Source organism: Antennarius striatus, chromosome 20 (assembly GCF_040054535.1).
Source record: "Antennarius striatus isolate MH-2024 chromosome 20, ASM4005453v1, whole genome shotgun sequence".
NCBI classification, from domain to species: Eukaryota; Metazoa; Chordata; class Actinopteri; order Lophiiformes; family Antennariidae; genus Antennarius; species Antennarius striatus.
Window position 1 is genome coordinate 10,632,418 of NC_090795.1, and position 27,781 is coordinate 10,660,198.

General features: G+C 38.8%; 1 protein-coding gene across 6 annotated transcripts in view; it reads right to left on the reverse strand.

Annotated features, from left to right (window-relative positions):
- The window catches only part of ctnnd2a (catenin (cadherin-associated protein), delta 2a), a 223,506-nt gene that overhangs the window by 183,694 nt on the left and 12,031 nt on the right, over window positions 1-27,781 (reverse strand). For all 6 annotated transcript variants that reach the window (XR_011039039.1, XM_068343824.1, XM_068343822.1 and 3 more), the window contains exon 2: window positions 3,807-3,937. Coding sequence is in view for 5 of the 6 variants with exons in the window: in XM_068343824.1 (XP_068199925.1) it covers window positions 3,807-3,935 (129 nt within the window). In the remaining variant the exon portion in view is untranslated. The remainder of the gene's footprint in view (window positions 1-3,806; window positions 3,938-27,781) is intronic.

Consider the following 27,781-nt stretch of genomic DNA (forward strand, 5'->3'; position numbering starts at 1 on the left):
CGGGTGCTGCCCCAGTGTCAGATATGTGCCAGATATACTATATGAAAAGAAAGATGCATACCTAAAATAACAAAATATTTTTATCTACAGTCTCAGTAGTATCAGTTTGCTCGGTGTTAGCTGAAAGTCACAATTCAGAGGGATTTGTTTTTTTTTGTTATGTTCTACACAGCGTGATTTTAGGATGAGGTTAGGGGTAAGCAGGTGAAAGAGTTTTGTGTGTTATGTATGATCACGTGCCAAAAAGGGACTGGACCCGCTTGGTTCCTGGAGTGATATGTTCATATGCAAGGACACACAGGCCCACATACTTGCATAGGAAAGGCAGAGAGTGTGAGAGCTTTATTTAGAGTTAACCTTTTATCACAAACTGTCAACATACATCTATTCCAGCTTGCAAACTTATGTAAACATGGTTAGCACACATAAAAAGCCATAAAACATGGACCATGTAGAAATCAATGAAAAATATATTCTACACTCTGATATACTGTATTGACATCAAAACCATCACATAATACCACGCTTCTGCTTTGTCCACACCATCATTATTATGTAAGTCTGGTTTGTAAATGCTTTATTCATGAGATATCATGCTGTTATGCAAATAGACCCACTGAAGGTACGTGTAACATATACACTGCCTTATCAACAAGCAACTCTCCAGGACCACAAGCAAGAGGACGACAGAAGCGTTCGCTGTAAAAGATCATGTTGGGAAAAAAATTAAACATGAGCTTTATTGGAATTATTGATTATAAATGATTTTTATGCAACAGAATCAATGCAATAAATCCTTGTGAAAGTGGTATAGACACGATGACAACTGGATCTGAAAGGCCATTTATGCAGGTCAATACTACTTATCAAAGCACAGAAGTTTGCTAGACAGTCTCTTCTCTGGGGTTAATTCGCACATTCAGTTCATTAACATTACTATCTTTGTTTCTGTAGAGCTTAATATAACGACTATGTGACTGCACGTCTTTTTCCCTGATATAGAGATAAATAAATTTGTCTCATGACATCCATCCATCCATTTTTTATAGACATGATGGCCCTAATTGTCTCATGTACAGCTGCTTCTTCCACTTTGTGGGTCATGGGTGTCGCTGCAGCTTATCCCAGCTGACTAATGGTGAGAGGCAGGGTACACCCCTGATGCGTTGCCAATGCATGGCAGACCCACGCAAAAGGCAAACAACTACTCACACACAGACACTTTAGAGTGATCAATTCCTCTCACATACATGTTTTTGGAGGTGGGAGGAAGCCAGAGAACCTGGAAAAAATCCATATGGACACGGAAAGGACATACAAACTCTGCATAGAAAGGACGTGAACCTGGAACCTTCTTGCTGTGGAACGACAGTGCTTCCCAAATGTGCCACCGTGCCGCCGATGGCCGATACATTTGTTCATTTATTCATTCATTTTCTACATCTGTTTCATCTGCTGCCGCATGTCACAGGGTTTTGGGGCCTGTCCTAGACAACTGGGGGCATGAGGCTGGGAACACTTCGGGTGCGACATCAGTGCACTGCGGAGCCACACATATACACAGACAAACAACGACGCATGCAAACACTCACACCTACGGGCAATTTGTGACCGGCCAAGTCGCCTGAAGTGCATGTTTGTGGAGGTGGGAGGAAGCCGGAAAAACCGGAGAGAACCCACGCAGACATGGGGAGAACATGCAAACTCCGCACAGAGTGAGATTCGAACCGATAACTGCAGTCTTGTGCAGCGACAGTGCTACCCACTGCGCCACCGTGCCGCCCATGGCCAATACTGATAATATCATGTTTTTCTTTAATTCTCAAAATGAACATAACATTTATACATACATCAAAGAAGAAAAGTTGAGATGCAATGAAGAAAATCAGATGAGTTACTATAGGTCAAATAAATGTGTGTTGTGACTGTAATGTAACTTGTCCATTAACACTGTAAAACAAATATAACGAAAGCAAATACCTAATAGCAAAAACACAATTGGCCATAAACTATTGACCTGTATATTCCGCATCTTCAACTGCTGGCCATTTACCAACTGCATCAGAGCACCTGGAGGTCCTATCTTGCTAAAGCATACATCAACAATAATGTACTATTTGGTTGCCAGACTGCTTCCTGCATGTCCCCAAAGAAATAAAAGAATGAACTTTGTAGTCCACCTAAACAGTAAACACATGTAGGAAAGGAGAAAAACTCAACAACAAATGACTGTTGCTTTAAGGAATCACGATCCTTGTATCAATATTGCATTAGCATGCTAATGAACACTATGGATATTTCATGGATTTGACCAAGTCCAGTACGCTTCAATGATTCAGTAATGTGAAATCACTGAGATGTTTTCTGATGGGGAATAAATACATTCCAGCCATCAAATCAGGCCTTTCCATTCAAACTGCTGCAATGTATTGTTGACCTGATTAGACTCATGGCAACCACTAAACTGCTGTTTGATGCAAAGTAACTCATGCATTCACACGAGCCATTTTGAATTTTCAAAAACATTTTTTATCTCATGGGGTTTTTACAAACTATTTGACTGAATAAGAAAATAAGATATCAGTATATACATGTCTGCTCTGTTCTCTTTTGCTTCCCCAACAAGCAGTGGTGGGCTACAGCTTCAAATCTGGTCCAAAGCAGGGATCTAACTAAACACTGCATGCTTCAGTGATTCAGTAATGAGAGAGCACAGAGTGGTTCTCTAGTGGAGGGGGAAAAAACTCAAATTAATGTCATTTGCAAGGAGAAAAAAGCTTAAATTGCCATCAGCACTTGTCCTTCACCCGCTGCGGGTAAGTGGAATATTTTGCTTTGCTAAATTAAGGAAAATTTAAGCGTCAATGTAGATAGGCAAAATGATAAGTCTATGGTGTATTGCAATTGCTGCTGATGAGCTAAATGTAAATGAAACAACATTCCATTACACAAAGGAATAAGTCCAAGGCTAAACACAATTCACCGAGTGCAATTAGCGAGAATGTCTTTTTATTCTGTGAGCGAGGATCGTGCACATGTTCACGCACGAGATTGTTTGTTTTGTACTTCAGTAAAGTTAAGATAAACACACAGGGAAGTCTGCTGATTTAATTGTGCAAGCGTTCACAACACACATATGCCTTTAGTAACCAAAGCTGTTGAGTGTGGTGTTTTTCCACAAAACCCCCACTTGAACACATTGAATTGTATTAATCAAACTCACTAAGCTATTTCAGTAGCTTTGACTAAAAATATCATTGTCCTCCATCCACTTCCTGAAATTCTGATGATAAAAGCAACCCATCCAATCTGACTTACAGCATCCTATCTGCCTCTTCTCTATTCCTTCTTTTCACAGTCCTTGTGCTGATCTGGAATCAGGAAACAATTGCCCGGCACTATGGTCTGGCGTATCTTCTTGCAGCAATGTAACTCCCCTCAAATGCTCTCTGTCGAGTAATTGCCTAGACTTAAATGACTTTTTCAATTATAGCCCGTCTACTTGGCTGCAGCTCTTGCCCTGTTACTGCTGTCATTTCCATCCATTACACTCTTGCACTACCTTGGCATCAATCAATCTCTGGTTTCTTTTTTAACAAATTAAAGCAGCAGACAGCGTTTTTCTGTGACTAAAACTGACAACCTCCGACCTGTCTCAAAACAAGCTCTTAAAGTGCTATGACAAAACAGCTACGTAAAAAGGAGAGAGGAGAGAGATGAGCAGCTCAAATGAATTGCATGCTATCTTACTTGTGGTACTCAATACAGACATAGAAAACATATAATACGCACAGCCATGTTCCTACCTGCTCTTTGACAGAGGCAAGAATAGACGAGGTCGTCTCTGTGTCAGATCTGTCACCGTTGGAGGCTGGCATCACAGGGGCAACCATGGCCCCCTTCTCCTGCTCAGCAGGTTGGTCTGGCACCGGCATCACTGATATGGGCACACACAAGGAAGCAAATTTAACATGGCTATACACAAAAGAAAAACGAGTAGTCATCAACATACGAACGTTTGGATTATGAACATTCAAACAGTGGGAACTCTACTTACGAATGTCTCTACTCACGAAATTTTCTGCTTACGAAACTTCCCAACAGGAAAATATTACCTCTAGTTACAAAAGAAATTTCTACTTACAAAAGATAAAAACACAGTATCGACTGATGCTCGCAGCTCCCACAGGTTCCTGTGGGCTCATAGCTGCTCTGCCATTGGCTATTACCTAGTATCTTCCTGGCATCCCATTGGCTAAGACGGACCTCTGTGAGGAGCTAGATCGGTGTTTATGCAGGATGCAGGTTCCTCGTCCTGTGAGGTGTTCTGATAGTTTTGTGCAAATATATTAACTTTTAGAGTATTCGCCATGGACCCCAAGAAAGTGACGATGAAAAGAGGAAAAGAAAAGATGAAGAAAAGTTTTTTTGTCCGTAAAAAACAAAGCAAGAGATCATAGGAAAGCATGAAAAAGGGATGTGTTTGGTTGATCTCACCAAAGAATATGACCATAATGCATCTACAATCGCCACATTATTAAAACATAAGGAAATTTAAGGCATCGCGTGGGTGGTTGGAGAAGTTCAAAAGGAGGACTGGAATTCACTGTTTTTCAGCATGGTGAGGCAGAAGCGCATGAACCAAAGAGGGTAAAAAACAATGAGGACAGCAGTTAAAAGGTAAATAACCATCATTTTTATTCTTTACTCTATCCTTTGTTTTTTACATTATGCACAACTCTCATGTATTGTGTAATAATCTAATTGTAACATGTATTTTTTTACATGTTTGATGCATTTTCATGCTTTATAAAACATTTATGTCGGAACTTTGGGGGGCTTGGAACGGATTAGAGCATTTGCATGGAAAACGCGTCTCTACTTACGAAATTGTTGATTAATTTCTTCCGGAACCAATTAATTTCGTAAGTAGAGGTACCACTGTAGAAATGTGTGTTGCCATATCTGACTATTGTACTGCAGGTCCCATTTCTGCCACAAACCCCACCGAGAAGCACCACTGAGTACACGCATTGTCAACACTGGTCTCCTTTCTTGTTCTTGTTCGTTACTGCCTCTGTGAGCATTTCAGCAAAATGATGTAACAACGTAACTTTAAATGAAACCTATATTTTATTTTAGTACGCGTTATTTTTATGTCCTATAATTGTTTACTTTTATAGTAGTAGAGTAGTAATGGCATTTAAATGACCTCAAATAGCAATTATAGATGGAAATTTAATACATAACTACTTACAAACAGTTCAACCTACGAACAACCTCTGAGAAGCAGTTGTGTTTGTATGATGAGGACTACCTGTATATTGGTCATATGAGGGTGAATTCTGTGTAAAAAACAAAACAAAACAAAAACCACAGTCAGCTCCATTTCCAATTTGTGGCAGAAATTCAGAAAAGTAGTATTTCAGCAGAAATACAACATCTTGACAATATGGTCAAATTTTCATACTGCTTATCGCATGTTGGAAAAACATTAAATTTTCTAAACATAATAGTACAGTGTAGTTTGCCTCAACAACCTCCCATCTCCCGAAATCAGTTCCTTTGAGTACATGTGAACAAAGACATCACATATTTTTGATAAGATTTGGGACAAAACAAGCAGGCCAAGATCACCAAGATTAATGTTGTGCTGTCAAATGCAATATACTTTTGATAAATTGTGCCTCATTAGGGGCCAACCAACAGTGAAAAGTTGCCTGGATTATATGAGATGGGAATCCCCGTCGGACTAATAAAAAGACATAAAGAGAACTTGTACTTTCTTTGTATTTTATGTGATTGATGTGAAAATAAGCTACTGTACTGAGCATAAAATTTCCAGATAGGATCACCAATTTCTTTTTAAAACATAATTTGTATTTATGCTATTCAGCACTAGTTGCTGATCCAAATGTGTCACATTCAAGGATTTGGAACATCATGCTATTCTGGAAAAAAATTACTCTTGAATTAAGCCATTTTTAAAGAAAACTCTTACAAGTGTTTGTTTGAATACAAAGAAGAAAATGGCAGGTAGTATGAAATTTAATATCAGGTGGAACCAACCCTTTAAATATGTCAGTCAGTGATCAGTCATGCCAAACAACTCTGAATCTATAATGTTGCAGATACAGCCAGTGATTGTGGTATGTAAATGAATACTCAAGCCTGGACTTTAATATACAATAGGCAATTAGTCTTCACTTCTCACTTCTCACCAGTGTCACTGCTCACATGTCAGTTTTGAAAAAGAGTCCATGTACACGTGTTAAAATGTGATGCCCCAATTATCACAATTTTTAATGGCTTGAGCCAGAATACAGGAGAGTGTTCCACCTGTAACCTTTAAAAGAGGTAAGGGTCTTGCAATTGTTACAGCTCCATTAAAAAGGAAATGGATATTCTGTCTTTCATGGACTGACTTTACTTTTGCTGCAAATGGAACTGGATGAAAGTTAAATTCAAAGTCAACCATCTTCCGAAGAAACTCAACTTCTCAAGGTGATCACCACACTAAACCAGTGTGGAGGTAGAGCTGAACCACTTGCGTCTAGTTTTTTGTTGTAATCCAAGTTGAGGAGTTCCAGGCAGTGATGGAGATCTCCAGGTGGCATCTTGTATAATAATCCTTCTAGGGACTCAATAGTTCTACTCAATAATTTTAATACTGACTTGAGCAACAAAGAAAAATTGCTTTCCATGAACTTCTCGTTAAACTTTTGGGCATGATGTTTATCAATTATGGTGATTTCATTAAACCTGCCTTGTTAGTGAATTGGGAATAACTGACAGGGGGAATGTGCACTGAACTAAGTTGGAAACAAAGACTTCAAGCAGGCCATGCCCAAAGTCTCCCTTGTAGAATGAGCTAGAGCTTTGGTATACAAACATCATGGGTTTTTCATGGCAAAATCCTGAGAGACAATTAGTTGGCTCAAAGGTCGGTCTTCCTCTTGATGTGGACACTAGTGAGTTGGTGGAAACAACATTAAGGTCTATATGTCATGTGTTCAGCTCAGAATCCCAGAGAAGAAACCAGACATTTTGATGGGGAGATAAATATATTGACAAAGATACCACTATATGACCCCTTTGGTGAGATAACCTTTGTGATGTTCTTATCTGATCTCAGAGTAAACACAGATAAATGAAAAGTAAGAGAGATCAAGAAATTGATCTGCATGTTTTACAGTGAAGAGTGTGGGGACAGGATTTTGTCAATACAGTGGGCTTAGTGTCAGTAAAAGAGTAAATAATGAACTGTGAGATTGAATCATGGAGTTTCTTGCTTTACAATGTGCTGCAAGTCTCAGCATTTGTTGTAAAGTTGTAAATGTACAATAATTAAAATGTAAACAACTGACAAATTAATCCTCAAATGCTCTGTGCAAAATTCACTGATACATTCCATTGTTTCACATTTTTCCACAGGCCTTCAAAGCAAACATTTATGGTAAAATCATTTAGAAAACTGACCAGACAGACATCAAAAGTAATTGAACCATTAGTGTCAAACAAATCAGCTTAGAAAGTCAGTAAAGATCCAAACGGCGAGAAAATCAAACATCCTTTCTGTCTATCAGCCAGTCAGCTAGCCATCAGACAGACAGCAGGCCAGACAGGGTGGTGTCTGTAAATAAAAGATGCCAGCGAGATGGCCCACAGATGGTTATTTTCACTCTCACTGACAAACACCACCACTGTGTCTGGCATCTCCCCTCCTGCGTAGGGATGAGTCACCACAGTTTGACTCCTGTGCAGCCAGAGCCGCAACAAAGACCATGTTACATGACCTGGCTGACTGCCAATTTTCTCTTGATTGAGACAATCTAATGTGGCAGCCAGTGGGCAGATGAAGGTCTTACCTCACCATCACCACATTTTGTACACCTGCAACAATGACCTGGAACCCTGAACCACAGAAAAAAGGCAGAATTGACATGAGAATTTCGATCCATCAATAATTTAATCTGTGGCTCCTTGGCAGTGGTTTTGTATTGTGGTGGTTTTGTTTTGTTTCCACAAACCAGTGAATTATATCCGCAGCAATAAATCCTACTGATTTTGAAATACCCACAATATACAGGTTTCATGGCAGGAAAATCAAAGGGGTGACTAATGACATTAATGATGCCTTCATTCCATTTAGCTGTGCCAGTAATCCATGCCAGTCTGCCTGTCTGCACAATGCCAGACCCCCGCAACGGCACGTCTAAATGAAATGCAGCTGTATTAGTTACACCTGTTTGCACTAGTCACAATGTCCTCACACCCTGACAGCATGCAAAAAAATTAGAATTACACTACTCAAAGTGGAAGAAATGCAAAATGAACTGATGAATGATTGCAATCTGAATGGCTGATTTTCATTTATTACACAGTAGAAAAGCATTATCCCATTTGATAATCTACCATCCCACAATATTCACATAATTCAGTATACAAAGAAATTAGTCATCAAGCGAAGTGAGGTTGAAACTCTATGAACTCTATTCATATATTTAAAAGCAGCACCCTATAATTTCTAAGGATTTTTTTTTTATTATTAAAAACCAAGCAGAAAGCAACTTTTATGTGTCAATATCCAACAGTAAACTTCATTTTGAGTGTTTTGGGGGTTTTTGTATGGGGAACCCAATGATCATGAACAGTGAAATAACAAACCTTTTGCGATTTATGTTAAGATAGGTGCATCAGAAAATTGAAAAGTTGTCTCACTGTATATATTGGCAGTTTCAGAGATAAGCCCTGATACATTTCACATCAAATGACACAATACTCTGCCACCCAATATTCTTCCTGAGCTATTGTCAGCAAGGACAAATGAGCTGCTTCTGAATGGCTGCTTTACTGTGCTGCAAGGTACAAAAGCAAAGACAAAATCTCCACTTTCTGACAGCCTGCTGGAGAACCCAGCAATGAGCTATAAAGTGTAAACTAAAAACCACTCATTGTTCATTAGCCACATTCATTGCAAGTAAATCTTTCAATGCATCCCCCCTACAAATATAGCTTTTAATCTCCCGTCATTGAGATTAACATTGTTACAAATAATGGTGGAATTCAGTGTCTTTGCGTTTTTTGGTTCATTATTATTTATCATCATAGCAACAAAATGGTCAAATAAAATAAGAGGAAGAAAGCAAGAAAAAAAATGTATTTCACAATTTTGAACAAAGTGATATTGTGATGCGCAGTCTGTATCTTCGCCTGAATCTCTGTCAAATTTTAATTAAAATTTACTTGACACATGCCACAAATTGTTTTCAGTCTAAATCAATTTCTGAAACCAATTTTAAAAATACCTTGTGGGTCTCATTAACTCCTTCAATGAGAGTTGGTAACTATAAAAAGTTGCCACATTTTGTTCCATTGAAAATACTATTATCTTGGCAGCTTTTCCACAGAATTTAATTTTCACAGTGGAATAGATTTTTTTAATGGGAATGTCCAACCTAAATAATGTTATTAGGCCTGATCTCTGTTTGTCATATATAAAATCATGCTTGTACACCTTAGCTGGCTAATGTTAGAATGCAGCTCTCTTTAGTAACATAACAGTATAACCACGCTGAAAGGCTGTATTCTGCAGGACACCATTATTTACATTCATACTATGGGTGCAAATTAGAGATGATTGAATTCGTTCTGATGACGCAGTTAGTAAAACGTGGATTTATTAGGGTGAAATGGAACAAGGCTATTATCTTCACTCTCTTGAAAGTGCAGCGTAAAAAAATCTAACATCTTCTCAGCTAATGGCCAAAAGAAATGGAGAGCATAACAGTTGTGGAAAAACTACTTCACCTTCCTCTGTGTTTCCTCACAAACAGCATTACCTCGACAGAGGAGCAAACTTGATGTAAAGTTTACTTTTGATTAAGATCATTAATGATGATAATGACACTTTTTTTTCTCTCTGGATGAGGGAGAACAAGTGAGTGCACAATGGAAAAATACTGTCTTTAATCATATTTTCTTTTTTGATATCTCTGACACATTCCAATATTCATATTCAAAGACTGTTTGTGTAATTGTTTATGCATCACTCTGTAACACCGGGGGATAACCACAATTGTAGTTCCAACATCTCCAGCACAGTAATGTGTATTCTCTGAAACTAATCACGTCGGTTTTCAAATTAGCTCAATAGTTTTGAACCAGGGACCTTACTATTTGATTTTAAAAGCCTATAAAAAATTATGTGAGTCCAAATTTAGAAGACAACAGCTTATATTTTAAATGTCTCAAGTACATATTGAATCATCGTGGGGATAAATATTATTATTGCATCACAACCAACATCACTGTAAATTAAGGAAGTGAGATATTATATTTAAGATACTGTACACAAAACGGTGACCATGCACCTACAGAGTTTACTAACTCTATGTCTACTCTGATTTGACAGGACAGGCACCTCCAGCCCATGTTCATACCTTGACCTGACAATTTTAACACCCACCCCCCCTGCAATCACACCCCTCACATGAACATGTTTGTGCGCATATGCACATTAACTCAGGTGCACAGATGCACCTTGTACTAAAATGAAGGGATTTTCTTTCTCTTTACCAAGTGATCATTTGTTAATTGGTCTTCTGCTTTCCCCTCGAGCCTTATGTATTTTTTAAATACTTTTTCATCCTTTTCCCCCTTCTTTTAAACTTTAAAATCAATTGACTTTCTGACCAGAGGTTCTGATCTTTTCTAGGGAGACAATAGGACAAAAGCTGCTTTCAACTTATCCTAAAAAGAGTAATGCCACTTTTGCACGGAGGTTTTACTAAGACACATCCAGTATCCAGTACATCCAGGGCTCCTTCCAATTAGGAATTTTCCTTTTTTATTTGGCAGAATTTTATATTTATTCGAGCTACAGGTATTTACTTTGTAATTTGCTTTTTATTTCTGACATGTCTCATCCCAAGACCATTAGGTACTGTATGTCTTAAATATTGCACAACGTGGTGCCCAGTGTCCTCAAAGTGCCTGAGTGGGTGGACTCCCCTTAGGAGAAAAATAAACAGTGTTTTCAATGACACTGTTGAAATATTTAGGACACCCTGAGATGAAATCTAAGCTGCAAATATGGATAGTATGATAGCAGTACAAAAAGGAGGAGAGCGTGAAGCCCTGCAGGCTGTGTTTGAACCCTGTGGCACACAAACTATACTGTAAGTGATGCACAGGAATATGTAAATAATAGTTCAATTCAATTTTAGTTTTAGGTCCCTTTTAGATGGAATGTAGGAAACTAAGTGAATGCACAGATCACTATCTGTTTGAACCAAAAGCAATAACAAGTCATTACAATTCCAGGTCTCATGGAGTAGTTAATGTTCAAATAATACCAGCAGCTAATATTTTCAGTTGTTCAAACAGCATACGGTGCAGCAGACTCTGATTATGCCCATACATCAGAGAACTGTGTTGATAGGCTGCTTGTTGGTCTTCTTGTTAATGCTAAGTTTAATAATGCAAATATTCAACTTAACAATCTGATTTTAACAAGTCATGGTCAATGAGGTAGCCTGACAAAGACAGACAGAAGATTAGACACCTAATGATGGACAGGAAAAGCACTACCTTCTTGTCTACCAGCCGATTTAATGTTACAATCACTGATGCTTCTGGAGGTAAAAACTAAGTGTACAGCTGTTGTCTTATCTCCCTATTCACATAAATGAGACCACTGATGTGAGATATTGTCAGTGAAATAATAAGATCTGGCCTTTTGTTATCTTACTGTAGAAATGCTGAGGATCTCATCTCTGACCTGCAATGTAATTAAAAAAACTTCATTAAGGTTGAAATAAATTGTGTTAATGTAATATTTTGTGATTGTTAACCATAAAAACCTGCTTTTTCTATCAATACACCCACTCCATATATTATTCCCATATTTCCCAGAGAAGGTTTAGACTGACTGGCATCACTTTCTTGTATTCCGGTGTGAGTTATTTATGTCAGTGGCAGAAGCCGTAATGATATTGATGGTAGAAAATGTTTTATGTTCAGACATAAACCACAGTCTGTCTTTTTATTTATAATGTAGCACATTTGAGGCTGCATTAAACTGTTGAGGCAAGAGGCCTTTTTATAACAGATAACTCTTGAGATGCTGTCACCCAAATCTGATGTTTACTGATGGCAGTTTTTTCAGCTATCAAACGGTACTTCGTTGAATATATGAGGCCTGTCATTTCAGTCACTCATAGTGTACCAATGTCTCAAAGTAGGCATTGTACTGCGCCGCAGATATGCAACACAGTGCTTTAGTGGTGTTGTGTATCATTTTGGTGCGGCTCTAGAGAGAAAATTTAAAACTTTTGTACCCAAAATAATTCAAAGCCATTAATGACAGCTATTGTTTCATCCACAAAGAGAATAACTGTTGTTTAATTGTGCCTCTAGCACGGCATTCCAGTTTATTGGAATAACCTGTAAACAATAGCTTCTCTCTAAATTCCTATGTTTGTGTGTGCAATCCAATCTAACAGCAGCTTTCATACTTTCTTTTTCAAAATTAAATTGTTGGATTATTAATAACCTTACAAACAGTTCATATTATTTTGGAAGGACTAGGGAGCAGGATATCTTCAATTTAGTGCATCATACCCAGGACACCTTTTGGTTAATCGGATAACAAATTTTATTTTATAAAGTAATCAAATATTGGCTATCAACTCCATTATCAGGTTTTTTTCCTGTGTAGCCTTCAGCATATTCATATAAATGAGACATTTGCAGCAATGTTTGCTGAAAATGAACAGTCAAAGATATGAGAAAGTCCACTTGCAGCACAGCAGCATATTTTACAAAGAAAGAGCACACATGAAACACTTAATGCAGGAGCAGGAGGAGTGATGGCAGAGAAATAAATTGTGTGGATTAATAGTATTAATGCTTAGCCATTAGGCCAGAAGCAGATGTGACTATAATTCCATTTTGTGTAATTGATGAGCTGCTTCCATTTATTCATTTAGAGCACTTGTATAGTCCAACATTATTTTTCAGCTGCAGCCCAGGCACTATTACACAGATGTGCAGTAAATGAATAATAAGTTGTAAAAATAAATAAATAAATAGAACTTATGAGTAAAACAAGAACCTTAATAATCAAAGGCTTTAGAGGAAGACAAAGGAGATGAAAGAGATTTTTATTTTTATTTTTTAAAAGTACATTTGTTCATAAAAGCCAAATTACAAGATAATCACGTTGACACAAAATCCAAAAGAGATTCACACAAAAAGGAATTCACATCAAAAACATTCCTGAATGAAGAAAACTAACATTTATCAAACTAAAAACAGAGGATCTTGTCTCCATGTTGAATATGCTCCATTCATATTCAAAGTACAGGACTTAAAACACAGAAGAAGAAGAAGAACAGATTAAAAGCATTTGTTAAAAGAGTGACACTCACTCACAGCATGAAAGACTGTCTCACGAAGGGGACAGAAGGGACACTGGCTGGCACCGCAGGGTTAAAAACAGAGATAAAAGCATTGGAACCGATGGCACCATGTAAAAGTCTCCACTGGAGGTCGGCTGTTTTTTTCATGAGGGGAGGTTTGTATAGAAGTCTCCACTGTGGGTCAGGTCCATTTCCCGTCATCCTGTTGGCCCAGGTAGTGGGTCCTCTGTCACACAGGCTTTTCTTGTTTACTTTAACACAATATTTGTACAGTATTTTTTTGTTGGCCATGTGCAGGCTGATTTCATCTCCGAGGAGAGGACCCTCCAGTTCTCCAAACAGGGGACTGATGTGGACCTCAGGGAAAGGATCTTAATTGTCCGGCACAGTCCCCATACTATAGTCCAGGAGGAGGCTTCTCTCCCTCCCGGAGAGTCTTTGCCTCCACAGTCGTAGCACCCGCTCGATCTCCAGAGATGTTGGGTTAAATGTTCCAGAGAACAGGAAGCCCACTCCACCACTCAGCATGGTGTTATGGCTCAGGACCACCTGTCCCTCCCACTCCTTCATCCAGTCCACCTCATTGTTCTCATCGCTGTGTGTTTCTTGTAAAAACAGAACATCAATAGTTTTCCTCCTTGCTGTGTCAAAAACCAGTGCCCTTTTCCTTTCTTCTCTAGCTCCATTTACGTTTAACGGCCACACTCTAAAATAATCCATGATGAGGGAAAAGTTAAAAGAATCTTAAAATAACTAAATAGGAGATTTAATAAAACAGTCAGCCACATCAAAATTAAAACTCAGTTGGTTACGGACTTTATTCATTTGCTTTTTTAATCGGTGTATCTCTTGGTCACTGAGCTCTGATGTGGCTCTGTTTTTAATAAATTGTTTTGCCGAGTTATAAAAAATTAATTTATCAGGAAAAAACTGTTGTAGATCTAGACCTTTCATGCCTTTAGTTTGTTGTAAAAACAATTTAAACATGAAAGTACAAAACATGCTGAAGAAAGAGAAGAGGGAGAAGGAGGAGGAAAAGGAGACGGAGATTTGTGATATTGTTTACTTTATTGTCGTACATTAAAAAAATGAAGAATCCTCTTTAATCTAACAAAACAAAGACTTCACAAGAAATGGTAACTATATCTGAAGAGGAAAGAGGGAGAAGATGGGGAAGAAGATCGTTTTACATTGAAACATACCCTGGCAGTAGGCAGTAAACTAATGTTATAACACTGAAAATAGAAGTCTGACTCTGAGGTTATCTCATACACAAAACAAAACAAAAATCTATTTTTATTGTACACGGCTCTACTTTAATAAAATCACACTTACTAAAGTGCTGTGGAGCACTACAAACACTCGGTGCTTCCTTTGACAAGCTCAAATGGGCCTAAGAGGAGATAATACTCTGTATCACATTTCAAAGACAAATGCCTCTATAGTTGCTCAGTGTGACTTGGATATCCATGCATATTAGACATTTTGGATTCAAAGGACTCTCTGAAAATTGTGTGTTTTGATAGGGAGTCTCTTGACCTAGCATTCAAGCACAGAAAAACACATTTGAGTACACACCCATACACACACACACACACACACACGCACGCACACACACACACACACACACAGAATCACACACACACACACACACACACTAAGGCTTGGGCACACAGCTTGTAATCATATATTTAAGAGCAGTTGATCTGTTATAGTGAACGATGACATTTTATCAACTTGAGTCATGTCAATATGTTCTGTGAATTAGAATTTCAAATACCGTAGTATCGCGTTGAAGCCTGTTCAACTCCATATGAAATGGCTTCTCATTCTGTTTGTCAAAGTCAGATTGAGGGAGGTGTACTTTGCACTTGATGGAAATGTGTGACTTTCTGAGTTTTGAATACACACTGCAGCTCATTAGCTGAGCATCTTTCATCAACAGCTGAAACAGTAATTACTCCCAACATAAGGCTAATAATACCAATGTCAGCAGAATGAGGCAAAGCTCAGAAAATGAAGAAATAATAATTAGAATTTCCACACCCAATTTCCCCAGCCAATCACTCTTGATTTCCAAAGACTGCCTTGCCTTTCAAAAATTATTCCCAGAGACAGCCACATATGAATGTCGAAGGTGATTGATGGCTCCAATTTATCTCCATGTAACGTATAATATTAAACTCTGACTGATGCATAATTCATTCAGAGCTGCAGAAAGATGGCGAGGGTGCATGGATAAACAAGACACAAAGACAAGCAAAACAGATTCTCGTGAGCATAATTTCCATGAACTGAAATTAAAACCCATAAAACATTGGTTTTAATATCAGTTAAAATCAATCTTTTCACATATTCTTTGATAAAATGGAACAAGAACTATATTCAACAGAGAAAAGGATGTTACCACAAAGCATGTCTAAATTTGAAGAGCTTCTAACATTAAACATACATTGCAATTTATGTCAATCATTAATCTTCAGTGTTCAATTATTTCTCAATTTCAGTGTCTCTTGTTTAGTTGTTTCTTTTTTGCTCACTGAATTATGATTACCAAAGGAACTGTAACATTGTAGCATTGCATTTTTTGTCTGTGAGACATGATAATGCATATTTTTCCTCAGATTTTAATGAAATTACTGTGTATTTGCAGCTTTGGTTGGAAAGAACACAATACGAAAACACCTAAATGTATTTTACATTCATAAACGTTCAACTGGTCAACATCTTATGGAAATGTTTGGAATAATTTTATCTTGTCACGCATATTAAGTTTTACTAAATTTAAATTGGCTTTCTTTTTTATTCCATACCACTTCAGGCCTTACAAACATGTGCTGCCTGACCTTTTGACTTGAAGCAGCGAGTTGCATTAATGTACCACTGAGAGTTCACTCAACTCATCAAATTAAGTATTTGAAGAATGGTGATGAGGACATTAGCAGACTTCACAGCATGCACCATTTTGGAATTAAAATTCTTCAGGTACAATTGCTGGTAGTGACTTCAAAAGTGACTTTGATGATAGAAGCTACAGCAACGTGTTAAAGTTAACTTGCCAGATGTCTGATAATATAACTAAACAGTTGCCTTCAGCTTAAACCCTTAAATTTGACTGAGCATTTTATGTCCCATTAAAGTAACAGTTTTTATTGACATCACCAAACAAGTATTGGATGTTGGTGGTTTCTTCAACAGGGGAGTTGACATTGTGATTTGGTTGAAAAAGTCCTGATACGAGATGATTGTAAATAAATCTAAAATGAAGATAGCATAGCAGGAATAACAGCCATATGTATTTCTGATATATTATATACAAAATGTGCAATAATCACAGCTATCATCATAAATCATAAAGTCATGCACAAGCAGATATGCATAAATAAACAAATAACTAAATATGAATTCATGTTTATTTTAGACAATTTGGTGCTCATGTATTTCATCTAAATTTGCCAAAACAGTAGAACAGTGTTAATATTCAAATGTATGACTTAATTACTAGTTTTGTGAAAGTTTTTTTTTCAGTCTAAAGTGAAGAGAATGCCAGATGAGGTGTTACCAGAGCACAGACAGACTGGAGTTGGGTGTGGCCCATGGCTATGGCAGCTTCAGTGATTCATGAGGCTGGTCGCAGACAACTGTGATCTAATGCCTCAGGTGTGTTTTGCTCGCTTTTAAAAGCCCTAGTGCAGGCAGTCAACAGAGATAGAGACAGCCAACATTGATTATTTCAATCGATACCTCCAGCTATTGCTACTGTTGCATTTTGATGATATAGTTCACTGTATTACTCTAAGTACACCAATTACTTAGTCCTTTATAGCAAAATAATAATAATTAGATTTCTCTTAAAGGAGAAACAAATATATTTTCAATTTTTTTTTTTTTTTTGGTTATTGTAGAATCCTGGAGCAGTGAATGTGCAGCATGTACAGACACACACACTCACAAACACACAGGCACGCACACATGTATGCACACAGCTCAGAGAGGCAGCAGGGAAGCACGAAGATGGTTGACCTACATTGGATGCTGGGTTTGAAGACATGCTGGAGAAACTATCTGCATACAAAGTCAGAAATCTCTATTCCCACAGTCAAAGAAAGCTCTGCAAGTATTCCAACTTTTTTCTTAGTGAAGAATATTGTAAACTTTTCCTCTATGGTGCTTTTTTTTTTTCATTTTGGAGAAGGGAAATGGAGAAATGGACACATAGGAGACAGGAAGGAGGAATTAAAACAGATATACATAAAAAATGGGAAGCCCACTGCAGTGTTATTTGATTGGAAACCCAGTAAAATATCTCTACAGGCACGGAAGAGCAACATCTGAATAATAACCGAAGATTGAAGAAGCAGCACATTTGATTCTGAATTTTTAAAAAAAGCTCTGTTTAAACATCAATTTGATGTTATAAAGATAAAACACCATATCTGTATCTGTATCTGTATCTGTATCTGCCACACCTTGTCATCCTCTATAAGTGCAGACACATCTCAGGGCCAGTCACAGTGTCAAGATGCATCATCTCTCTCATTTGGACCGTCATTATATTTGACTTACAAATCATGACCTTAAATTATGGAAGCTTTATTAGTCTGCAATGATGAAAATGATTTCAATTTCATACTCCAGAGTCAAAGACAGGTTGATGAGAGCTGTGACTCAGCTAGAAACAATAGCATCAGACTTCCAGTGTTGTCAAACTCTACAGTATTGAAACAGCGACTACTTATAACTGCAGGTTTCATCACCTTCCCTGGCAGACTAATACATACAGCAGCTCATTAACAAGTCTGAAATAGCACTGCTGACTCCTAAAGCCAGCCCTATTAGATAGAAACAGTTTGATACAGGTTTCATTGTGGAAGCCAGGCTGCAGATGGGACTTCACCCCTCACAGCAAACAAGATGAAGACTATGTTTTGAGCAAAAAACAGCAGACTATGTGAGCAAGAGAGGGCAAGCCCTCAGAAAGACAGACTGTGGAAGAAGGCTGGAAGATTAGACAAGCTAAGAGACAAAGCAGAAGGTAGGAGAGAAGGTAGGAAGGCCTTCTCCTGCCTCTCTATACTCACACCTCCCTCCCTGCACACATGTCAGAACAGAGAAACTGATAAGCTCTTTTTAATTGGCATCCTGCCAACTCCACCCCCCCCCCCCCCCCACACACACACACACACACACAAGATACCGACACTATGAAAGTAACTGAACCAATTTTCTCAACAAGGTGGAAAACCTTTCATGGTGAATCTAAGAGCTGACAGACCATTGTGTTTGAGGCAATAAGCAACAGGGTTTATGGGAAAGGTGGTCTTCCTATTGTAACTCCATTTTGGGGGGAGAGAGACGGCATCGGATCGCACCATAAAGCTTTGATTTCATCCTTAAACAGACTTGAAGCTCACAATTCTCTCACCTGAATGTCCTGTTTAGTGGTGTTCAGTAGCCTACTAGTGGCTCTTAGTGTTAACAACTGGCAGGCTAGCACTACTCCACTCTGTCATGTTACTTATTTAACATATTACTAATGCATACTGTATAATCAGCAACTCCCCCACACATATATGCACATTTTCTTTCATTGACCCCACTCCTTCTTTGACTCATAGCATGTGTTCATGTGTAGTCCTCCCACTGTTTAATATGATGTAAGCCTTCTAACTGAAATCATAATTTTAAGAGTTCATTGCATTTGGTTAGAATAGCCTATGGTGGGGGATGCAAAGGAATGCATGTCATAATGAGTGATATTCTCAAATCCATTTATAGGACTGAAAAAAGGCCTGTCTTGAAAGACAGACATGGAGTAAATTCTAACAGCTAGCAGTGGCCCAAGGGAAGGCTACTCATACTCTCACTGTTTCCTCATAATCACTAAAAGCCTCCTTAAAGTCTCAGAAGCATTGCCCTTCACCAACGCTCCTGAGAGGGAATACAAAGCAAAATGCATTTTTCCAGTGTTTAGAACCCTTTAAAGATAAACCAATACACAGAATGTGCTCTAACTGCCTTTAATGGGTAGGGCCAGATCTGCAAGTAGACTCAATAATATGAGGTCCTCATTTAGCCCCTGGGATGTAGCAGCATATCACATTTTTCTCCAGTTATATATTTTTCATGGGTCGCTATTTAAAATTCTATCAAAGCAAATGCTCCTCCTTGTCCCACCATGGTGAAAGTAAAGCTTATCATGCGCACTGCCCTCACTACACGTCCTATTAAGGATGTTACACAGCAGCAAGCCATTGAGAACACAGCCGGCATGACCCTGTTACATTTGCTCTACAATATGTTAATTACAGTATATGGCAGATCTTCTTTCTTTCTTTCGCTCTCTCTCTCTCTCTCTCTCTCTCTCTCTCTCTCTCGCTCTCTCTCTCTCTCTCTCTCTCTCTCTCTATCTTTCTTTCTTTCTTTCATCTGCATTTCTACATGACTCTCTTCCAAAGCGTAGACCTACACAAGAGTTAATTACTTTTCGGTAATGTGATAGCCCCTTGCTCTTTCTATTATTAGTTTTTGGGGGTTTTATTACATTATGATTATGGCTGAACACAATCCTGTTGGCCCCTTTAAACAAAGAAATGAAGATGGTGTTCTTGCCCTGAAGTACAGCCAAATAGATCCTCCTCAGGCTGGGGTCGCCACCAGCAGCTCAAAAACCTGCGTCAATGTAATTGTAAGGGGACCATGTTGTGGAAATCAGCCTGATGGTATCCAGTGCTGGACATAGAGTAGAACTGGCAAATGTTACTGCAAGCTCCAGCTCTTCCCCATAAATGCATGCAAATCATGGAACTGTCTGTGGTGCTGAAATACACTTCCATTGTTCTCTCCCTGCACAGCCAGAGAAGCTCTGGCCTCTGACATGTAGTTTGTTAATTGCTGACGTTCATTTATAAAGGTTACTATTATACATTATATTATTTTTTTAATTCAATAAAGCATTTCAATCTTCATCTGCTGTTTTGGTTCATTCATAATCACAGATCTTATTGTGTCAAGTTAAAGAACTACTTGACTAAGCATATTTATTTTATATACTCTGTTATATACTTCTGCCTGTGAATCACTGTATGAACATGGAATTGAAGGGAAGTCCCATCCTGTGTTACTGCAAAGTGATCGCTCACCAACATCTGTGTGAGACCCATCTGAGCCACAGATGTTTGTAGAGCACTAACTGGAGATGGCATGCATTACAAACATCTGTGACAAGTGGAGGGACGGCGTGACCGGACTGAAAGGAACGTGTGTGACAGGCCACAAGACATTACCGGCAGAGAGCAATGAGGGTGGTGCAGGTTCAGTTGATAACCTTGGCTGTGATAGTCATCATGAGCTTTCTTGTAGTGAAGATTGGCATTCCAAGGGGACAGGGGCAAACATTTACCTGGGTGTTATCTCTGAGACAGCAGGCCTGAGTCGGACTGTGATCTAATAAAAGAGCTCATTCCTCTGTGAGTAAACCAAAAGGGAAATGAAATATATGACCAAATAAAATCGGAAGTCGGTCCATGTTCTCGTATTTTGTTTTTATTAGTTGTAGTAATAAACATTAAGATTCAAGCAAAAACTATTACGTATACACACGCTTTTGATAAACCTGTCTTATTCCCTAATTTCTACCAGCTACTAAAATAGCTCCTGGTTGTTTTTGTTCTTGTTTGTTTTTTGCTCTCCAATCTACAGCATGCTGCCCACCACGCCGCCACTGAATAAGTAGGGCATCTACTCGGAGAATGAGAGATGAAAACTGACAGAGGCCGGTATTCTAAATGAGAAGGACGGATGGATAGGGAGGGGAGAGAGGGAGGAAAAAGTGTGGTAAGAAAAAAGCAATAAAAAAAATAGAGATTAGAGAAGCTGGGGAAGAAAGGAGACTCCACACTGCCCTCCTGCAGTCTGATAATCATGTGAGACTGAGTTTCAAACACAATCTGCTTGCACATACACAAGCACACATGGTGTATTTAAATTGGTTACATAACTGGCTGTTCCACGCAACCAAAATAGATACATACAGTATAAATACACTTCCTTACAAGTTTGAATCCAAGCGACCAGCTGGGAAAATCTTGGTGACAAAGTAAATTGTCCCTCACCTAAAATTCTGTTGTATTTTCCCTCAACTGAAGCACCAATGGCTTAAAGGTTGTTTGTAAGGGACTGCTGGATAAATATTGAAATTGTTTTCTGATTTTGTGGAAAATAGATTTTGACAGAACTTTTATATTACAGGTCAGTTATTTCATTTATTACAATTTCACAATTTCTTGTACAAAAGATGTGATCTGTGATATTTTGATTATAAAATCATGTTCATGTTGAGATGCAAATATCACATCAATAAAAAAAACAGCTCTAACTGTGACTCAAACGATGCTACTCCACCCCATCCACAGCAGCAGCCATTTAGAAAGCCGCTTACCAAGAGTAAAACTTTATGATTTCCATCCATAGAGGCTTCTACAGGCTGCAGAGCTCACTGCTGTGTGAAACCTATAAAGCCATGGTGTCTAGGCCATGCTGTGGCATGACTGGAAGAATACACCCTGAAGACTTGAACCAGAGAGGCTCAGAGGTGTGGAGAATGCAGTTCCAGCAAAACGCATCCTGGCCCTCGCATCTCTAACTTTTAGTGCATATATAATTCATACATGCATTTTTGCTCCCCAAAGCAACATGGAGGTGCTATGAAACCACCTGTGAGGAAAAATATTACACTAAATTACTGCAATATATAAATAGGGGTTTCCTTTGCTTCATCAAATTATTGCATTACACTAATAATCTATTAAGCTATTAACTGCATCATATGATGAATAATTATACTGAATATAAAAAGAAGGTTTCAATGCACACCTGAGTATTCAAGAATTCCTATTTCTAAAGTTACATTTTAAATATAACTATGCATTCTACTGTATTTCCAGCTGTATTGGTAATTGTTCCTTAATTCCAGACATCATTAATTCATCATTAGGTATACTGTCTGAATCTGAGACAAAGAGTCAATGCAAAAACTACAAAGTACTAGTTAAGTCATTAAGGGAATTTAAATAGACATTAAGCATACTGGTATCATCTGATTTTTGAAGCTTGCATGTTCACACAGAGGCGAAAGCACGCAAGACAAGGCTTGGATGCTATTTTCATGCCCTTCCAGCTGCTTGGAGTTGAAAGTCTTCCTGCTGGTAGTGTTTGATCCCACTGAGATGCCGTACATCTGTCAGAGGAAGGGAGATCCCACTGGGACTGTGCAGCTTCAGTCCTATCAGCATGACATCATCCTTTAGCTCTGTTCTCCCTCTCTTCCTCCCTCGCTGTCACTGTGCATATCCCTCCCTCCCTCTTTCCTCTGTTTTTTCCATCCTTTCATGTGCCGTTGTTAAAGACAATTATTACCTGTAAAGGGTCACTCTGTAGCATCAAAGATCAAATCTGTTTGATTGCTTTGCATCATCTTTTTGTTTGCTGCTCAGCTTACTATTTCCATCAATTCTACTAATATAAATCTACAGGTTTTGACATGCGACTGCTTGTGTGCGTGTGTGTGTGTGTGTGTGCGTACGCACACCCATATGCATGTGTGAATTCACATGCAAAAGAGTGTGGCAGGTGCATGTGTGAAAAAATTGCTGCTGCGCTGGCATTTCCGTTCAAATGTTGTTGTCCTATTCTCCTTCTTATCAGCCACTGAACACATTCCTCCAAACAAATGCACAAGCGCCATGTGTGTGCATGTGTGCCCGTCTGTTTGTTTGTCAAAGTACGAATAAGTGTCAAACATCATGCACAAGTATATGCATGTCAGAGATGCGGGGAAATAGAGTGTGATACGGCGACTGAAAGAGAAAGAGAAAACGAGAGAGAGAGAGATAAAGGCATTTGGTGTTATTCTCTCTGGGTCCGAAGCCCCTGGGTGTCACAGAAGAGTTCCACTGTGTTAATCTCTGTGTAATAACTGAATCACAGAGAAAACAATAGAGCGCTCTGTCCCTTTTCACAAGACAAAAAAAGCCTCAGGGCAGCTGGTTAGTTTGTCTAACTGTGTGAGTACAGAATATGTGTATTTGTGTACAACCGTGTATGGCTGCAAACTAAAGGCTGCCTGAATCCTGACTTGTGCTTTCTAAACAATGTTCCACAAAAACAAAGACACACAAACACAGACAGGGCAAAAAATTCAATTCACCACAAACCCAATACACTGCATTAAAAAAGAACATGGGCTAGGATTGGAATGTGTTGTTTGAAAGTGGCATTTAGAGATGCTTTATCTAGTCCAATCCTTGCAACTCCATTGTCACATGATAAAAAGGATATTCTTTCTCTTCATTCCCCTCAATTCCTCAGAGGTGTGATCAGGCTCTTAGAATCTGCTGTGATTGCTGCTGGAGACATATGGGACCTCAGTGAGCTGTTAACCTCCTGGCTTGAGAGTGCCCTTCAGTTTGTGTATGTGTGTAGGTGATAGATGGATGGAAGCAAAAAGAAAGATGCATAGCTTGAAAGAGAGAAAAAGGCAGCGCATCATGACCAACCATCCAGAGGCTATTGTGTGTCTTTGTTTATTATAAATTAGTGAGGTTATTTGAGACTCTTGAGTGCTTCTATTAAAAATTTGGGGTTTAACACCCAATATGCTGCAGACAGTAAACACAGTAAGTCTAATCCATTTGGTGAGAAATTGTTTTTAGAGGAGACAACAAAGTTCGCTCTGGAATAAAGACAAAATAAAGTGTTACAGAAATATCAAATGCAATTCTTTAAGTAAAGATTAAAAAAAGGACAGACATGCTTGAAATGAAGAAAAATATGATCGCCGTAAAGCTACCTTGTTGGATGTGGGACCGTATTACAAAATACATGATGCATGATGCTGCTGCCGCGGACAAGTCTTCCAGCCATGAAGACTAACCCTAACACGATTCAACCAAGAAGAAGCTAATAAGAAAAGAATCACAGGAGGCAGGGGAAAAATCAATGTCTGGAGCTAACTGTATTGATTATCATTCCAGCTAAATGACTGAACTCACCAAAATGACGATATGGATCGACTCCAACACATTTTTTTCCACTACCAACTTTAAATTAGTCTACCATTACTGAAACTGTGGATGGGAGCTGACTATCTAGATGGTTTGAATATCAATTTAAATAAAGAGTATTAAACTGTCTTCTTGTCAGTCTTTTTTCCTATTCCTGGACAAACATGCAGCTGCAAAACAAAAAGATGAGTGAGAAGAAAACGAAACCGAAAACATTATATTTTTTAATGTTCCGCAACAGAATCGGAACAGAAAATAATTGTAAACCGGTTAATACCGGGGGGTTTTTTTATTCTTGAAAGATAATAGTAGCGGCTATCAGCAGCAGTTAAGAAAAGGGCGGTCTCCCAGTAACAATTTAATCATAACAGGTAAACACTGCAGTATGTCAATCTTAAAAATCTATGATTTAGACATTAACTCATTGGCTGCAGTCATTTTCAGAGCAGTGTGTTCTCGTACTGCCAGCGCTTTGTAGCAATATTGAGCTACAGGAGAAGCACAATGAAGATCTGTTGTTCAGCAATAAATGACAATAATATTCTTGTCTTATTTCATGTAGTGTCTAAGTAGGAGGGATAAGCCTTAACTACAGTGATATAACTTGCATAAAGCAGAGGTGTAGTGCTGTGGTACTGTTTACTGTAGGGTAGGGGAATATCTATATAGTCTATAGTATATAAACTAATTTCTTTAGTTGCCAATTTAAAAGTCCTTAAGTTACCGTATTTTGTGCACCATTGTACAAAGAGGCGCAGTCTAAATAACGGAGTTTATTTTTGTACTTTAACCGGACACATGGCGCACCTTATTGCGGTGCATGGTTGCTAATGGAGGCAAAAAGGTGACTGTGGTTGAACTGGGTTCTACTACGTATTTAAATTTCAAAAAATACACCAACATTATTTTTTAAATATGTTTTTATTTCTTTATTTTTGGCTGTCCGGTAATGATGCCAGCTTTTGCAAAACATCGGACAAAAGTCGAAGCAGACACGTTAGTCCAGGCATCCGCAATCCACCACATATTGTGGGGGTGTAAGTCGCTAGGCACTGCCCCCAGTCCTGGTAAACGTGTGTTCACCGTCTCATCCATCACTCCACGACGCATGCAGTTTAAATTTAAATGCTCTGTTTGCACCGATGTCCAGCGGTTGGAGTTCTTTCGTTAATCCTCCAGGATGATGACAAGCTCCGAATTCAGCCGCTTGACGTGGTTTTTAACAGAAGCGGTGGTATGGGAATGCATGGAGTCACAGATCAAGAGAGACGGAGAAGCGTGAAAAAAGCCACCCGGTCTCTTTACTTGAACCAGAACAGCCGGAACTGATAGCCTGGAGTTTATATGTTGTGTCGTAAACGTGTCTCTTCGCTGACGTCATTGTCGGGGGTCTTTAGCCAAACAAATGTGGTTAACAGCATACCTGCGGTACAGTACCGGCATACTGTATATTGACACCGGTACCTACCGGAGGTGTGCCGGACGTAGCCTCGCGTTATGTTCTCTAATTGGTCCATCGCTGACGGCGTAGGTAGTGACGTAATACATCCTATGTCGGTGGACAATGGTCGATCTGGCGGATCGCTGACTAAAGTCACACAAAAACATTTTTACAGATTTCTGAACTCAGTGTACACATAAGACACTTAATGTTAAAAGATGCAGCGTTGATTTTTGAGAAATTTAAGGCTTTTAAGCACGTCTTATGGTGCGCAAAATATGGCACCTACATATTTACAGTATATTTAAAAGGAACATTATTAAATGGTTCAGGAACTTTATTTTTTTGTTCTAACCGGTTCGGGAACATCAGTTTATAGATGGAACGCCAAACCGGAAACGTTTTTATTCCGTTTCTGTTCGGAACGAACTGATTGGCAAAACATTCTGGTTCAAAGCCCTGTTTAAAAACACAAGCATTGTCCGACACAGAGGCTATTATGCAGGGCAAGGCACCACCTGCTAATTAGGAGCAATAACTATTCACATGGTCACTCACCAATCAAATATGAAGATGGCAGAAAAAGGGACCGAACACTAACCCTCAGATAAATGTGTCACCTCCAAAGTAATACTACTAAGCTGTAATTATATTACAAATATTGCCTATGACAAAAATGAAAAAAAAAGTAAAAGAGTATTAATACATTTTCATTAGGATGATGTGCCACTAGAAAATCGAAAGTTTTGTCCAAGAACAAACAAATATGGAGGATTATTAATTTTATATTAGCAGAACAATTGACTGATTACATAAAAGTATTTTAAAAATGTTAAAAAGTGCCTTAAAATAATTAAAATGAAGAAACCAATTAGATATGTAATTGAGTTTTGTACTTTTGTAATTGAGTTTTGTACTTTCTCTATATTCCCCAGCTTTGGTGGGAATATAAAGAATGAAACAATTTCCCATGATGTTGTACTGTTTATATCAGGTTTAAAGTACATTCCTATAAACAATGACATTGTCTTCAAGTGCTAGAATAATTTATCCTATCACATCCATCCATCCATCCATCCATTTTCTGTGACTTAGAGGCAACCTTGCTTCACGAAAAAGAGGACCACATCAATGGTCTTCCAATCAAGAGGCACTGTCCCCGACACCCATGCAATATTACAGAGGCGTGACAACCAAGACAATCCATGCACATCCAGAGACTTAAGTTACTCAGAGTGAATCTCACTCACCCCTGGTGCTTTGCCACCAAGGAGGTTGGAAACCACCTCAGTGACTTCAGCTTGGGTTATGGATGAGTCCACCTCTGAGACCTCTGGCTCTGCTTCCTCTGTGGAAGACATGGTAGCGGGTTTGACTATTCTTCCCACTGCCCGTTAAAATCCCCAGTCAAGGTCAGCAGCTCCTCCTGCTGCCTGCTGGATCACCAGCAGATCCAGCTCACCACTAGGTGGTGATCGATTGACAGCTCTGCTCCTCTCTTCACCTGAGTGTCAAAGACACACGGCCAGAGGTCCAATGACAGGACACCAAAGTCAATCACTGACCTCAAGCTTAGGCTGTCCTGGTGCCACATGCACTTAGAAACATCCCTATGGTCAAAAAAGGTGTTTGCTATGGACGAACTGTGACTAGCACAGAAGTCCAATAACAGAACACCACTACTGTTCTGTTCGGGGGAAGACATTCATGGCAATCACCCTCTTCCAGGTCTCACTGTCATTGCTGAAGTCCCCCAGAAGAATAATGCACCAGTCAGAGTACCCCTCCCAGGGACTCCAAGACGGCTGGGTACTCTGCATTGCTGTTCGGTCCATAGGCCAAAACAGCAGTGA